Source organism: Lemur catta, chromosome 3 (genome assembly GCF_020740605.2).
Source record: "Lemur catta isolate mLemCat1 chromosome 3, mLemCat1.pri, whole genome shotgun sequence".
Classification (NCBI taxonomy): domain Eukaryota; kingdom Metazoa; phylum Chordata; class Mammalia; order Primates; family Lemuridae; genus Lemur; species Lemur catta.
In genome coordinates, this window is record NC_059130.1 from 124,675,906 (window position 1) to 124,692,710 (window position 16,805).

The window sequence follows — 16,805 nt, forward strand, 5'->3', positions numbered from 1 at the left end:
AGAGTGCGCGCACACGTGGGGTGAAGAGCGGGAAGGTGCGGGGCGGATTCCTTCCTTAGCACGTAGTTGTGTGCCCGGAGCCCGCAGTGTGCACAACGTGGACGCCGGGGAAACATCGGTGACCAGACAGGAGTCCCCGCACGGGCCTTCCTTCCAGGAGCAGGTGGGTGGGAACAGTGTTCTCCTCCCCCACCCCCACCCCCACCCGCAAGAGCGTGCCCCAACCAGACAGCCCCCGTGGCGGGAGGTCACAGGCCCCTCCCAGCGGGCAGGAGCGGGGACAGTGTCCGGTCTAAGCTGAGCTGGGATGGGCATCCTGTCTCTGGCCTCCTGCAGCTGGTGCCTCTGAGGGGTCTCCCCGGGAAGGAGCCAGGGGAGCAGGCTGGGGTGCGGACACAGAGGGGGTTGACACAGAGGGTGTCGATGTACCCCAAGGCGGCAGAAGATGATAAGCCCCCATGTGGGTCCCAGGGGAGAAAAAGGTGAGACGGTGCCAACGCAAGGGTTTAATTCTGAGCCAGAGAGCAGGACACGGTCAGGGACGGCTGTTCCCAGCTGGGTCCGGACCTCTGCGGGGCTGACCATGTCCTGCGGGCCTGGCTGGGCCTACTTGGAGGTCACCTTCTTGGGCTTGCTGGGCAAAGAGGTATCGGACTGGTGCAGGGGGAGCACTTTGACGCCTTTCTGCTTCAGCTGGTTGTAGTAGTCAGTTCTCTCCGTGATGATCCTCTAGACAAGAAGCACGGCCATCGCGGTGACCGTCCCAACTCCGCACCGGGGCCTCCAGGCCTTCTGCCTGGGACACCACCCCTTCCTCCCTGAGGAGGGCTGCCTGTAGCAGCGGTGTGCCGGGAAATATCTACAGCTGGCTCTCGGGGGAGGGAAGCAAACCAGCTCCGCTTTGTAGCATTTGCGGATTTCTTGGTCTAAATAGTCCGCCCAGACGCCAGTCACAGGACTCCGGGTGGGAGGAGACACCTCGCTCCCAGGGGCGGCCGCTGCAGCCTGCGCTGAATGCTCGCCACTTGTCACTCCTCCTAGAATTGTGAGCCCCGCCCCCAGACTCCTGGAGACCTTTGAGGTCGGCAGACCTGTCCCTCAAGTCCCTTCTGTCCTGTGTAGAGAGAAAGGTGACCCATCCCTCTCCAGTGTCCCCCGGGCTCCTCGGAACGGCCCGTTGCTGTTTCGTGTCAGGCAGTGGCAGGAGGGCAAAGCCGTTCTTCCCTGGCTACCGTGTTCTTCCTGGCAGGAACCACCCCGGCCTCCCCCATCCCCCTCCTCTCCTCTCCCCCTCTAGGCCCTCCCCAGACAGCAGTGACAAGGCCCCCACTGTTACAGCTCTGCAGGGCGTCCCTGGCCAGGGCGCAGCCCACTCCACAGGGGCAGGGAAGCAGGAAGGAAACATGGGTGCTGGGGTCCACGGGCAGCCCTGCTGGAAGGGGTGTGGGACTTGGGAACAGAAGCAGCTGCGGTGGGAGGTGACTGTATTCGGTGACCGGCCCCACAGAGAGCTCTGGGTCCCAGGACGCCTCCAGGAGGCATGCTCCCCCATTACAGAGTGGAACGTCTCGGGCTGAGAGAATCCAGGGGCCCCCAGCTTTGCTGCCTGGGGTGGGGGGTGGGTGGTGACCCACTCCTGCCCAGTGACGCCCAAGCCTGCATTAACTCCCCTACTGCCTCTCGAGGCCTCTGCCTGGGGACCCATGGTCAGGGAGGAGGCTGAGGCCGAGAAGGGAGGGTCTGTGCTGGGCCCTGGCTCAGCAGGGGACGATTCCAGCAGAGGGGCCAGGCTCCTGCTTCGGGACAATCTCCAAGACCCGAGCAGCTGTCCCCTCCCCAAGGCGTTCAGAAAGGGCACTGCTGGTCACTTTTGCTGAGAGCAGCCCAGGCTGACCAGTTCTGTGCATGCTCGGGGACAATCTGGTCCCTCCGCCTGAGCAGAGAGAAAGGATGGTCCTGGCGGTCCAGATGAAAGGGAGACGCGGCCAGGATGAGCGCAGGGTCCCCTGGATCCAATCCAGGCCTCCCCACCCACCTCCAGCTGCAGCTCTCTGGGCTCTGGCCCCGGGTGGGGGCAGCTAGCCGGGGAGGTACCTGCAGGGCTTCCAGGATGTCGTTGTCCGAGATCTCGGTGTTGGTGTTCGAGGCCTTGACCCCGGGGCTGCTGAAGGTGGCCTGGATGATCTTGTTCCTCAGTCTCTCAAGCTGTGAGCAAGGGGAGGACACCGTCACCTGCCTTTGCCAGACAGCAACGCCTGGTGCATGGGCTGCGCCCTCCCCCCACCTGCTTACCCTCACTTGTCAGGGCTTTAGGGTCAGAGAGGTCGGTGTGGTCTGCCTGAGAGCTAGCAGGTGCCAGAGTGAAATCCAGACCCAGGCGGCCTAGCATCAAAGCCCAAAGACTTCCTACCTCAACAACTGTTTTTGTTTTTGTTTTTGTTTTTTTTAATTGGAAAAGTAGAACCTGCACATAGTTCAACAACAGCAAAACAATACAAAAGCTCACAGGACCCTGGGACCATCCTCCCTTCCCAGAGGAGCTTCGGTGAGCAGACTCTCCACAAGCGAGGGGACTGTCCTTTGAGCTCCATCTGCCCCTTGCGTTTGGCATTCAACAGGCGACTTGGCGGCCCCTCCTCCTTTGCTTACCGACCAGGAGGCTGCGGTGCTGTGGACGTCACGTCTAACCGGCCCCTGTGGACGGGTCTTTGCACCATAAACATCGCTGCAGGTGTGTGGCTGCAGCCCACCTCCCCACAGGTAAGCTAATCACGCCTCCCAGGAAACTGCAGAGGACACCCCTCCAGCCTGTGCCCCGGAAGCCTCAGACAGGGTCCCCCAAGTTACAGCGACAGGCTCAGCCCCAGCTCCTCAGCTCTCATCCAGAAACCCCCACAATTTCGGAGTTGCCAAGTGTGAGCCAGGCCATGCGACTTGGCATTGCCCCAGAGACGCAAGCACATCCGGTTTGTCTCTTGCACAGGTTTAAGTGGTGGCAAGAAAGTCACGAGCCCCTGAGCCCTGAGTAAGGACCAGGGTCCTTTCCTTCTCTCCAGCAGTCGTCGGCTGCCCACTCTGTGCCGAGCACTGTGCCAGGTGCTGGAGGTGCCTTGGGGACGAGGAGCTTAGTCCCTGTACGGGGGCCTCCCCCTGGCTGGGGGTCACCTGGGGTGTCCAGTCTCGATTCCCCAACCCCTGTGGGGCCATATGCATCAGCGCTGGCACTATGTCCTGCGGAAGCTCTCAGCATTCTCCACACAGCTGTACCCAAGCAATGTGACTTGGCAACAAAATGACACTTATAAGGGACTACTGTTGAGTTGGAAACAGTGCTATAAAAGATGCAGGTGCAGGGGCCTCAGTGGCTCTCTCTGACCCAGCCAAAAGGAGGCCAGTTTAAACAGAAGAGAGGACACTGGCGAGTGACAGTTGGCATCCCTGGTTGGGGGCGGGTGGGAAGGGAAATGTTATTTCAAAAGCCACGCACATCGGATTCTAAATCAAGGTGGGCTCTGTCCTGACTGTCCTCGCTGGCATGGGTCCCTCCTGGGCAGGTGTCCCCGGCCTCCCCTGAGCCTGGGCCACACCTAAGGGGGCAGTGATAGCTGCTGGGCGCAAATCCAGCAGCCCCTCTGAGCTATCTGGGGTCTCCGGTGGGCATTTATCCTCTCCTGCTTGTCTGCAGAGTGAGGGTGATGACAATGACTGCTCACAGCGGTGTGGGAAGGGTTAAGTGACTTTAGCCTGGCCCCTCGCCTCACTGCCCACTCATCTCCCCGCCCCAGGCTATCCAAATCCTTTCTCCCCTTAGCAGCCGGGCCCCAGACACAGGCGGCCCCTGCCCACAGGGCTCCCTCCTGCCACTACTGCTGACCTGCTAAGTTTTGGGGTGCTTCACTGCACCCTCAGTGTCTCCCCGCCCACATTTCTTGAGCATCACGTCAACTGCGTGCAGTGCTGGGAGACAGACCACCTGGGGGGCGGGCGAGGGCCTGGCGCATACCCTGGACTGGGCGCTCTCCAGGGCCACACGGGCCTGCTGCTCCGCCTGCCCGATCATCTCCTTCTTGCTCTGCAGCTCCTCCTGCAGCTGCCGCCACCTCTGCAGGTGGTTCTGGTCCTGCTCCACCTGGGCCTGCAGCTCGCTGGCCTTGGCGTCCAGCTCGGAGATGACGTGGTCCCGCTTGCCGAGCGCGTCTTCCAGCTCCGACACGTGCTGGGGAGAGCCGGGCGGGGTGGTGGGGACTCTCGCTGGGCTCCTCCAGCCGAGGGCGGACCCAGCCACAGTCGCAAAGAGCCCTCCGTAGGGACCGTGGCCGAGGCTCGCCCAGCGGGGTGCTGCCCGGGCTGGGGGGCCCATGGTGGTGAAGACGCTCCAGCCTCGCCTCGCCCAGCTGACCCTCTCGCCACGCCCAGGCGTCACCTGCCGGAGGAAGAAGTTGTCCTTCTCAATGCACCCCATCATCTCCTGGTGTTTCTTATCCTCTCGGAGGTTGGAGAACTGGAAGGCAGACAGAGGGGCTGGCTCAGGGCACTCCCAGGTTGCGATAACAGACTGAACACTGGCATCTAACTGCGCTCCCTCCTGAAACCACCCGAAAACGACAGCAGCTGTAGCGGGATCTCTGTGGGAGACGGGAGACGGGAGACGGGAGAAGAAAGAGTACTGAGAACAGCTGGGAGGTCAGCAGCAGAGGCCAAGTGGTATCTGATGTTGCACATCCAAGAAAGCTGAACCCCAGGCCAGCGGTGGGGAAAGCTGCGAACGAGCCCAGTTCACACTGGAGTCCCCGAGGGCCTCAGAAACTGGCGGTGCTGGGTTCTCCCAAACATGGGGCTAAAATGCAGGGAGTGGCGGGATGTCGTTTCAGAAGCTAAGAGCCCCTGGCCCCTTCCAGCCTGGCAGAGACCAGATGTCGGGAGACGCCGCCCGGGGGAGGGTGGAGAGGCCGGGCTGTGTGTGGCACTGCCAGCGTCTCCCACGGGGCTCCCAGAGCTCCGGCAGCAAGGCCTCTACCCTGCAGGCAAGAAATTCCTCCAGCGTCCTAGATTTCAGGGGAGTCTCACCAAACCAAAGAAAGACCTAAAAATACTCTCCGTCCAACTGCCCGGACACACCACTCTGCCTCTGAGCGCGGCATCGTCACCCGTGTCCTCAGAGATCCTAGTCTGCTCGGACGTCGGAGCAAAGTTCTCGAGCCGATGATCGAGACCAAAAGCAAACTTAAAAAAAGGAACTCGTGGGAAAGAAGTTAAAAAAACTGCAACTATAATTAAGGCTGTCCTCGAGGGAGGAGAGGATCCTTCAATGGTGAAACAGAGCAAGAGGGCGCTGCAAAAAAGGAGAAAACGAAGAATGTTCAGAGAACAGAAGGAAGATCTTGTACATTTAAAATAATACAAAAAAATTAAAACTCAAGAGGAGGGCTGCAGACGAAGTAAAGGAATCTTCTAGAAAGTAGATCAAGAAGATGAGGAGAGGAAATGTGGGAGGGAACAGAAAAGAAGAAAAGATCAGGAGGCCCAACAGCCAAACGACCGGAGAGCCAGGAGACTCCACGAAAACAGAGGAAATAAAAACAACACAATGAAAGAAAAACTCCAGAGCCAAAGGACACCAGTTTCCAGATGGCCACTGAGTGCCCAGCACAGCGGAGGACAGTTCACCCTCAATAAGGCCTGATGCTGTGAGGTTCAAGAACACCTGGGACAGAGGTTGGATCTCACGACTTTCCAGAGAGGAACAGACATCCACTAAGAACCGTGTCATATGAAAGAACAAGGATCAGGGTGACCTTGGACTTCCCACCAGCGACCCTGGAAGCCAGAAGACAACGGAGCAGTGCCTTGCCAATGCAGAAGGAAAACGTTATCCAAGGTGGAATGTGATATCCAGCCTGAGTTCTATTAATGTGCAGGATAAGGACATTTGCCGACATATGCTGTCCCCAAAAACCTCAGCCCCATCCATCCTTTCTCAGAAGACTACTGGAGGATGTGCTCCACCAAAAATAAGGGAGAAAGAGAAAGGTATGGGTTGTGGTTTATGAATCTTAACATTGTTTTACAAAACTTCTGTTTCATTTACATATGTGTGCTATAAATAACTGTCCCAGTGATGTCAGTGCAACATGCTCTCTGTTGCAGAGACACTGTGACAGAATGATACTGGGAGGAGGGCAGATGGAAGGGTCCCCTGTAGGGGGTACAGGGGAGGAAAGAGGGAAGCATTAGATAATGTGAAGATGGAGAAAAATCGAAAATGGGCATTATGCGCACGCTACTTAGCTATATGGAGAGAGCTTCCTAAGGAATCTGCTAGCAGAGTTGAAAGCAATTGCCTTGGGGAAGGGGCAAACTCGAGGGAGCAGGGTCAGAGGCTTCTGATTTTCATAACAAGCCTCGTGAAACTATTTGATTCTTTAAGCGATGTGCATGAGTAACTGTGATAAAAATAAAAATGCTTAACAAAACAGCAAGACTGGGCTCAGTGGCGTAGCAGCCTCTCCGAGCTCGGACTGGGCTCTGGGCCCTCGGACACAGGGGCCAGGAGGTGCTTGAGAAGGGGCCGAGGGCACAGTGACTCGGAGACAGAGGGCATGTGCGGCTGTGGCTGGCCCCGGGGGCACCCCAGCTCTGTGCTGTCGTCGTGCGACCCTCACTGAGGGAGGCCAGCAGCGTTGCTAAGCACACAGCCACCTTGTCCGTCATGGCTTGTAACTGCTGCTTCCGCTCTCGAAGCTCCTTCTGCAGCATCTGGTTTTCCATGTTGATCCTTCGCAGCTGGGATTCTTGGATGTCTACTTGATGTTGTAAAGACGCAATCGTTCCTGCGTGGGCCACAGGCGAGGAGGAAGCAAGGGCACGAAGGCGCCGTGAGGAGCAGGGAGGGAGGGAGGTGACCTGCGCCCCCCAGGCTGCCCTCTGCCCACCAAGCAGAGGGTTGGGCAGCCCCGATCCTGGGCCAGGCCCCACGGCCCCACCTCCACCCAGGGTGGCAGGGGAAGCCTAGCATTCCCCAAGTCCCCCAGCGTCCTACCCGTCGCGAGGGAGTATCTGGTCCTGGTGACCTCCAGCTCGTACTGGAACTCCAGAATCACCTGCTCGTACTCCTCCAGCTGGGCCATCAGCTCTTCCTCGAAGGACTCGCCCAGGGAGTAAACCCTTCTCCTGGGGATCTCCTCCTCCTCCTCCTCCAGCAGCTCCGTTTCCTCCTCCTCCTCCTCCTCCTCCTCCTCCTCCTCTTCCTCCTCTTCCTCTTCCTCCTCCTCCTCCTCCTCCTCCTTCTCTACCTCTTTCTCCTTCTCCACCTCTTCCTCCTTCTCCACTTCTTCCTCCTTCTCCACCTCTTCCTCCGCATGCACAACCACTGTCTTGCCCACACCACCCTTTGCCCTCACGTCCTCCGACCCCTCTGGCTCCCTGGTCGGACCCTCCTCCTCCTCGCTGCTGCCCTGCTCCGGCTGCTTGCCTGTCTCTGCCACCACACGCTCCTCCTGCATCTGGGAGGGGAAGGAGGAGGCTGGATAGGGCTGGAGGGTGGCTGAGAGCCCCATCCGAGGGCCACTCCAGGACAGGGCTGCAGGGGGGGGTCACCCCTGGCCTGGGCCTCCTTAGCACCGCCCCGGGCAGCCTGGGGGCCCCTGGCCTGGGCCCATACCTGCGCCCTGCTGCCCGCGGCCTCACACCTGCTTACTGCTCAGCGGCTCCTCCTCCCTGCCTCTGTGGAGGGCCCTCAGGATGCTCAGCCTGCTCACCCTCAGCGGAACCTCCATGCGCCGCTCCTGCAAGAGGCCGTGTGGACACAGCTTTCCAGCCACTCCCGCAGCAGCCCCCAGGGATGCCGCTGCCTCCCATCCTCCTGGAAGGGGACAGCGGCCTCTCCATGTCCAGGCTGGGGAGGACCCGTGCCCTTCTGCCAAGGGGACAGGAGAAGGAAGTTCCATGTCAGTGGAGGGGGGACAGTGACCTGCAGATGGGCAGGTGGGGCCGGTGGGGCTTCGGGCAACCCCAGAGCAGACACCAGCGAGTGGTCTTGCAGCAAAGAGCAGCCTGTGTGGAAGAATCTGGGGGCCTCGGGCCACTCACACCGACCCAGCAGCCGCAGGAGGGTCGGGACAGAAGCCCTGCCCGCTGCCCCCATCTGTGTCTAGGCGGTTCTCTCCAGAGTGTCCGGCACGGTCTGAGGCCTTCCCCTGGCCCCCACTTCACACCTGCCCCAGCACAAACTCAGACTGTTCCTCAGGTATGAAAGAAACTGGGTCTCAGGAAGACCAGGTGAGCACCCTGGGCGCACAGACCCGCCTTGTCCAGTTCTCCACCCAGACCCGGAGCAGGACGGCCGCAGCCCCAGCCCCAGCCGTCAGGAGCCTCGCGGCCAGGAAGCAGGCAGAGGGGAGCCACAGCCAGGGCAGTCCGCCCGCAGCAGCAGCTTGGGCAAGGCCTGGGGCATCCATCTGCAGCGCATCCTCCCAGAGTTCGGAGGTCAGCTCAGCCCTCATTTCACAGGTCAGGAAACTGAGCCCAGAATGCGCCGTGACTCGCCCCAGGTTGGAAGCAAGTTGGAAGCCAAGGGCAGGTGTCTGGATGCCCAGCTCACAGCTCTCATTGCCATTTCTTGCTCTGTCCCCCTATCCCTGCGTTCTGGCAGGATGTGACCGGTACCATGCTCCCGGTGAGGAACCAGTACCATTCCAGGAGGCCTGGGCGTGTGCCAGGGGTCTGTGGTCACCAGCAAGTGACCAACGGGACCTGCACCCCCCCTCCCCCCCGCCCCGGGAGCTGGCTCACCCTCCTGAATGGGGTCTCTTGGGCTTTGGTTTTCAGAAGGGATTTCAGCTGCTTCTTCAGGGCCTCCCTCTCCCCTTGGAGTGCGAAGATCTCTTCATCTTTCTTCTGAACCTGCATCTCCAGCTTGGACAGGCGCTGGATCTCCTTTTGCAGCAGGAACAGGTGGTGGTCCTGCGCAGAGAGGCAGGGCCGCCCGTGGGCCATCCCGCCATGCAGACTCTCCCTTCCTGTCTCCGGCCCAGGAGGAGCAGATCTGCTGTCTGGAACCCCAGGTCCTGAGACCAAGGCGCGTCCTTCTAGCTCCTTACTGCAGCCGCGCCCCATGCCCCCAACACCTCTCCACCTGTCCCGAGAGCAGATCCAAGGAGATTCGTGGTAGTTTCCCTCTCAGGCCAGTGCGCGGTGAGTGCCCCTACACTTAGCCAGCAACACCAGCTAAGAGCTGCCCCAAGGGGCTTGTCAGGGAGCCCCCCACCTTCCGTTCTCAAAATCTCAACTCCCTCAATTCTTCAAAACTGAAGACAAAAATAAACATATTTTCAGGCAAACAGAAATTGAAAAAAATTTTCACCAGCAGATCTGAGCTAAGAGAAATACTAAAGGGAATTCTTCAGGCAGAAGGAAAATGATCCCAACAGAATATTCTGGAAGAAAAGACAACTAGAAAGTCCCCCAAATGTTTGGAAATTAAGTGATGGGCTTCTATATATCCCACAGGTCAAAAAAGAAATCACGCAAGACGTTATAAAACATTTTGAACTTTTGGACATAGCAAGACTTTATGCAGTTAAAGCTGTGATTAAAGACAAATACACAGCCTTAAAATGCATATATTGGGGAGGGATAGCAAATCAATGATCTAAATATCTCAAGAATTCAGAAAAAGAACTGAAAATTAAACCTAAAGAAAGCAGAAGGAACGGGAAAGTTATGTGCAAGAATTAATGCTACAGAGAGGGAGAGAGAGGAGGAGGAGCAAGAAAGAAGAATAAAGCAAAACATGGCAACACTTTCAGATTTGGAGAATCTGAAGGGTATGTGGGAATTATTTGTACTATGTAGTCTCACAACTTTCCTTTATGTCTGAAATACAGAGTTAAAGTGGAAGAACAATAATGCAGAAATCACAGTTCATCACCCTGGCAAAAATAGCCCAACGACTTCTGGAAAGAACATACTCATTTCCAGTTGGAGCTTCTGAGTTTACACAATGCAAACTTGCTGCTGCTGTTGGCTTTCTTGACACCAAATGAGAAAAGTTTTACTATGACAGCTTAATGAAGGCAGAGATGAGATAAAGAAAACCCTAATGATACCATTTGGGCTGCTGGAGACAGCCAAGCCTGCATCCCTGTCCTTGGGTGTTTCACATACATGATCTGATAAGTCCCTTCCCTGCTCTTTGATTAATAACGACAGTGCCATGAACAGCCTTTTCATAACCTGTGCAACTGTATCTAGTTACATCCTCAGGATATTTCTCAAAAATGGAATTGTTTGGTCAAAGGGTAAGAAACACCTTTAAAATTGTGAAATCTGTACTAGTGCAGTGCTAGAGTTTCAGGAGTTAACACAAAATGAAGGTTGTGGACTCTCACTCTCTGGGACTTGTAGGCCCCACTGTGCCAATATCCAATCACACTCTCCCCTCAACCCACGTACCCCACCAACTCGGCAATATTTTGTTACTCATGTCCATAATTTTCACCAAAAGCTTTGCCACCTTAAAAAAATGAATGAATACGATAGAAAATAAACGTACACTAGAGAAAATCAACAAAACCTGAAGCTGATTCTAAGAGAAGGAGATTGAAATGGGTAAGCCTCTGCAAGACTGATGGAGAAAGGAGAGAAGGCACAAATCCCTGTCCCAGAGATGAGGAGGAGGCCACCCGTTCTCGGCTAACAGCTGTGGAGAGGATAATGGTTATTCTCACCTACAGCACAAGGCTAATACATTTGAACCTTACACAAAGTAGACACATTCCTAGGAAAACACCGCATGCCAAACTGAAACAAGGGGGGAAAGGAAATCCGATTATCTTTTAAAGGTACTGAATTTGTGATTTATAAATTTAATTTAATTTAATTTTTCTAAGACAGGGTCTCACTGTCTTGTCCAGGCTGGAGTGCAGTGGCCTGATCATAGCTCACTGTAACCTCCAACTCCTGGGCTCAAGTGAGCTTTCTGCCTCAGCCTCCTGAGTAGCTGGGACTACCAGTGTGTGCGACCACACCCAGATAATTAAATTATTTTTTTTTTGTAGAGACAGGTCTTACTGTGTTGCCCAGGCTGATCTCAAACTCCTGGCCTCAAGCAATCCTCCCACCTCGGCCTCCCAAAGAGCTGGGATGCCCGTGAGCCACTGCGCCCAGGTCTCAATTTGTGATTTTTAAAAGCTCCCATGAAAGAAATCTCCAGGCACAGATGCTTTCAGTGGTAAATTCTTCAGAAATTAATCTTACACAAACTCTTCCAGAGAATAAAAAAAGAAAAAAGGAGGTGTTTGCCAGCCTTTTCTTTCTTTTTTTTTTTAAATGAGGCCAGACTAACCTCAACACCAAAGTCTGACGAGGGAATTACAGACTGGGGAAGTTGTAGGTCTGTCTCTCAGATTTTTAAAAAAGAACAATACAGTGAATCGACTTGGACGTAAATCTCTGCATGGCAAGCTGGTTATCGTCATTGCTATTTAGGATCCATTCTCCAAAGTGGAGATTGCAGGTCCAAAGGTGTGTGGGTGGGTGGCTGGTGGTTGCGTGTGCTGCTTACGGGCTGGTGAGTTCCGGACACTCGCTGGGATGAGGAAGGACAGGGACCAGGGCACCTGTCAAGTGGGAGGCCTGGAGGTCATTGGAGACCATATCTGGGGAGCTGGTTGACATGGCTAAGCAGGTACTAGAACGAGAGTCTCTCAGGCAGGCAGGGCCGGCCTCTCGGGTGGGACCTGGAGCCAGGGAAGTGGGGCCAGTACCTTCTCCTGAATGACCGAGAGGTACCAGGGCGTCCTCTTTTTCGGGTGGCTCTGGGATGCGGCTGAGCTGCTGGTGACCGGACTCAAAGTCTGGGATTCGCTCCTCTTCCCCAAATAACTGAACTCGCAGGCGCTCTGACTGAGCAGAGGGAGGTGCCCTGCTGGGAAGCGGAGGACCAGTGAGAAGCCAGCCTCGTGCCTGCGGAGCCCTTCTGCCATCTTGGATGACAGCATCCATGCTCTGAGACTTCCCTCAGGGACGCCTGCTGCCCAGTCAGCCCCCAACTGCCTCTTCTCACCACCGTTCCCAGGACGCGGGAGCACCGAGCGCCACGCCCAGACCTGCGCCAGCGTTGGAGAAGCGAAGGACGCGTCCACACGCTGGTCAGGATGCCCAGGATAGAGGAACCAGAGCCGGGGCCGGGACACCAGGGACATCCTGAGGCTGCCCCTGTGCACCTGGAGGCCTGTCCCCTCCTTGGGTCTCAGTTTCCCCATCTTTAAATTGAGAGGGTGGATTCTCTCCCTTACTGAGCCCACGGGGAACAGGTCACTACAGCCCTGGGTTTCCTCAGATCAGTGTGGATTTCATCGTTGGGTAAGAAAAGTAAGTCTGTTCGCCTGCAGAAGCAGCGTCCTGTGACCTCCGTGGACGGAGGGGGCCTCCCACAGGCCTTCGTGTGAGGGCCAGGTGGGGGACAAGCTCTTCAACTGCAGTTCTGCCGCGGGACAAGGACCTGCTGTCTGGGCTGCAGCAGACACTGTCAGCGAAGGCAGAGCTGCTCCATCTAAGGGAGCCCCGGCCCGTCACGGGGACCCTCAGAGCGGGCAGTCCTGGGAAGGAGCTCCACGGGCGGTGCCCTGGGGAGGGGGGGCAGGCCACGTGGTCAGGGCCCCGGCAGGTGCGGGCAGAGGCCCTCAGGGCTCCCTCACCGTCCAGGCTCGTGTCCGAGCCCCGCCTGGCCAGGAGCGCGTCCTGGGGGGCCCCCCACTCGTCCAGGCTGAAGCACACCTCCGCGGACAGATCGACCCGGGTGGGTGAACCTGCGGAGTGTCAGAGATGCCACCTTGTGACTGCCGAGGTCTGACCTCCCCAAGATCCCCCGGGCAGAGACTATTGTGTTATTAATCCTTAAGCACCAGGTAGGGTGAAGGTGACTTTTCTCGACGAGTGCATGGGATTGGGCCTGGGCTCCACCCTCCTGCCACCTCAGCGCACCTCCCGGCTGGGGACAGCAGGTCTCTGCAGTCGATGGCTCCTCCCCCCATGAAAGGGCAGATCTCACTTTCTTTTGTAAACATCTGCTTCCCGAAAGTCTCAGGAAGACCCCTGCCTCTAGACCAGCCCACCGCAAGGGCAGGCCCCGTTTCCTCTAAACTGTTGGGAATCGTCCCAGTGACAGGCGTCTGTGAGCAGAATGTGGACACAGACCCCACACCCAGGGGGCCGCGTGGCCCCTCAACCCTCCCAGGGACCTGCCCACAGCCACTCAAGGCCTGGGGTGCCGGCCACCCGCTGAGACCTGCTTATTGAGAAAGGGGCCGCGTGAGGCCCGGACAGCTGGGGCCCCGCTGCTGCCCGACGGTGGCTGAGAGCCGGGGAGGAGCCCCATGGCTGAGCCTGGAGCTCACCACCCTCCGGGACACTCTCTGTGTGGGGACACGGAACAAGCTGGGCCGGGAGCTGGGACGTGGGCATGAAGGCTTCGCCCTGAGCAGCGTCCTCCCGGGTGACCCCCGAGCCGGGCAGCTGCTTCTCTGAACCCCACCTTCCCATGGAACCGCCAGGGGTTGACGAGACAGTCGCTGAGGCTGCTGAGGGCCTTTGCTCCCAGTGAGCTACTCATGTCTTTGGCCTCATGGGTCTTTTTCCCCCGAGGCTTCCAGCACCTTCCATCTCCCTGTGCCCTGCCCCAACAGGCAGAAGGCCGGAGACAGGCAATGACAGCCATGAGAAGGAGGGTGGTCCCCTCGGCCCGGGCCCATGCAGCCCCCGCTGGCCCAGCAGTGCGGGAGGCCCCGACTCCGAGGGCCGGCGGGGGTGGCAGGTGGCCCTGGCAGGGCTCTTACCGCGGTTGGAGACAGGCGTGGCCCTGGTGCTGAGCTGCAGGCAGTCGGGCCGCGAGCGGAACGCCTTGCGCAGCCCCTCCATTTCCGACTGGAAGCCGCTGGGGCCGGCGCTGTCCTTGAGCTCCCGCTGGGCGAGGGAAGGCGGGACAGTCGCTGAGAGGTGGGACCCTCGGGCCGTGTGCCCACTGCCACCACCTGGTCCGGCCCCTTCCCGGCAAGGGCCACGCGGACCCTGCTTCAGAAACCGCTTCGGCTAAGTGCAGGGAAGGCGTCCCCATCCCGGGGGAGGACTCAGGCCCCAGCCTGGCGGATGCAGTCACCCTCCCCGGCTGCGGTTCCCTGCCTCGGTTTCTCCCTCCCCCTTCACCGTCCTTTGCAAGCCACTCCTGAGGACGTCTGGGGCCACCAGCCTCTTCCCTCTCCAGGCCAGAGAAGGCGGCAGCCTCGCTCCGCGGGAGGACGGCCCAGAGCCGCGGCTTCCCGTGCAGCCCGTGCACCGGGCACTGAGGCCCAGGCGCTCCGGAAGCGCATGAGACCGGCAGGGTTTCTTCGCCTGGAGTCTACCCGTCACCTAACGCCTGCGGAATGCCCTACCCGCCGACACCCGGTGTGGCCTGGGAAGCGGGTCTCGCCCAGGTTAGCTGCGCTGGGCCAGAGGCCCCGCCCGAGGCCCCGTACCTTCTTCCCGGGGTAGCAGCTGACAGCCTGCGCGGCCTTGCTGAGGGGGCCCTGCTTCCGCGGCAGGTGCAGCTCTGCGCACTGGGGGTTCCGGCCGGCCACGCCCTGCAGGACCACCAGGCCCCTGGCGATCGAGCCGGGCGTCACAGTGTGCTGCTCAGACTTTGAGGCTTCCTTAGGTAACATCGGGAGGGTGGGACACGAGGACCAAGGTTTGCCACCTGAATGAGGATGGGGGGACCTGCTCCTGGGGACCTCTCTTCAGTCTGGCTTGGGGTGTCGAGGGGGACGCGGCCTCGGGCGGGGACCTGCCGACGGGTTCAGGCGGGAGAAGTTCCACTTCCAAAGCTCCATGTCCTGTGAGCTCCTGGGAGCGGTGGTGGCATCACAGATGTCTCCATAGAAACAGGGCATGTCAGTCATCTCAAGTTTTTGCAATTAGGGAAAGGGGCTGGGAAGGGGCCTCAGATGCTGCTGGGTGTTGAAGTGCAGGGGAGCTGGCCTGTGGCACGGCTGCCCGTCCTTCCTTCCGGGGGTTTCCTGCAGCTTCACACCAGCCTCTCCCTTGTTGAAAACCTGCTGCTGTGTCAGTGGCCCTGTCACAAACATTTAATGTCCTTGGTGAAAACTCCCAATTTAGAAACACTTCGTAACATTGGGGGTGAAGAGAGAGACCTCTTCCAGAGAAAGGCTCGTTGTTATTGTGTGTGTGTGTGTGTGTGTGTGTGTGTGTGTGTGAAAACACACACAAAATTTGCTGTCTTAACCATTTTTAAACACGGAGTTCAGTGGCATTAAGAACCTTCACATCATTGCACAGCCATCCCCACCGCCAGTCTCCAGAACTTTCCTTCAGGGCACAAGGAAACTTACCCTGATGGTGTGAGCTGTCTCCCCTGGTGGCTTTGATGTGCGTGTCCCTAATGATCAGGGACACTGAGCATCTTCTCATGTGCTCATTGGCCATCTGCATATCTCTTTGGAAAATTCCTATTCAAATTTTTTAATTGTTTTCTGGTGGGTTTTTGTTTGGTTTTTATATGTTCTGGATGCTAATCCCTTATCGGGTATAAGATCTGCAAATATTCACTCTCATTCTGTGGGCTGTCTTTTCACTCTGTTGATAGGATCCTCTGACGCACAAGAGTTTTTAATTTTGATGAAGTCCAATGTATCTGTTTTTTATCTTGTTGCCTGGTATCATATCTAAGAAATCATTGCTAAATCTGATGTCCTGTTTTCTTCTAAGAGTTTTATAGTTCTAGCTTGCATTTATGTCTTTGATCTATTTTGAGTGACTTGTCGTATATGGTGTGAGCGTGTCAGGCACGTTATGTTATAGGTGCTGCACCAACAGTTGAGTGAACGAATTATCGTTTCCGGCCTGTGAGACTTCCTGATGGAAAATATTGGAAAAGCTGAGAATATTCCAGCTTATTTTCAAAGTTTAATTCAGTAGCTATTTAGGGCCAGCAAATAGGCCAGGCCTGTTTTAGGTGCTGGGGAGAGTGGGGTGGACACATGACCACCTCTCTGCCCCGGGAACTTACGTTCCAGCCTGAGACATTTGGTATCACCTTTGTTTTTTCCCAACTGTGACCCATAAATGCACCCACAAATTCTGACCCTGAGTTCAAAATCTAGAAATGGGTTCAAGACACCCCTGAGCAGCTTCTTACCCTTGTTCCTTTCTCTTGTTAAACAGAACCCTGACTTTTTGCGTGACAGTAATTACTCCAGCTAAGACGACATGTCTCAGCCGTGCGAAGAAGTCACTGGGTTTCCAGAGAGCTCTTTAAGCAGGGAAGGACTTTGCTCAGGTCCAAGGTGTGATCTTTCCTACCTACCACTTTCTCCACCTCTGAAACAATGTCCAGAGGTCCAGACCAAGAGGTGACCTTGGAAATGAGACCCATTTGGCCAAGAAAGACCTCGAAGAGAGAGAGAGAAGCCTGGCGCCCTGCCGCTGATCTAGGCCTCGAATGCCTGTCTCACTAAAGGAAATTCATGATCCCATCCTTTCCAACTTTGTAAAAAAATTAATTTACCACCCCAAAATGCCTTCAACTTTTTTTTGCATCTAAATAAAAATTACAAAACAAGCCTATTATATATGTGAACTTTTGACATGCAGTCATACACCACATAATGACATTTTGGTCAACGATGGATCACATATACAACAGTGGTCTCCTAAGATTATAATACCCTATTTTTACTGTACTTTTTCTATGTTTAGAGACGAAACTACCATTGTGTTACAACTGCCTACAGTATTGAGGATAGTAACAT

General features: G+C 56.8%; 1 protein-coding gene across 1 annotated transcript; it reads right to left on the bottom strand.

The window, feature by feature from the left end:
- Positions 1 to 493: 493 nt before the first annotated feature.
- CCDC27 (coiled-coil domain containing 27) lies at positions 494 to 15,480 on the bottom strand. The gene is given in 17 exon segments (XM_045546574.1): positions 494 to 729; positions 2,095 to 2,205; positions 4,004 to 4,216; positions 4,424 to 4,501; positions 6,700 to 6,830; positions 7,040 to 7,268; positions 7,359 to 7,502; positions 7,689 to 7,784; positions 8,791 to 8,931; positions 11,766 to 11,923; positions 12,699 to 12,809; positions 13,836 to 13,962; positions 14,156 to 14,338; positions 14,430 to 14,733; positions 14,735 to 14,821; positions 15,016 to 15,109; positions 15,387 to 15,480. Coding segments are annotated over 17 exon segments (2,424 nt in total). The 3' UTR covers positions 494 to 606.
- Positions 15,481 to 16,805: the final 1,325 nt, after the last annotated feature.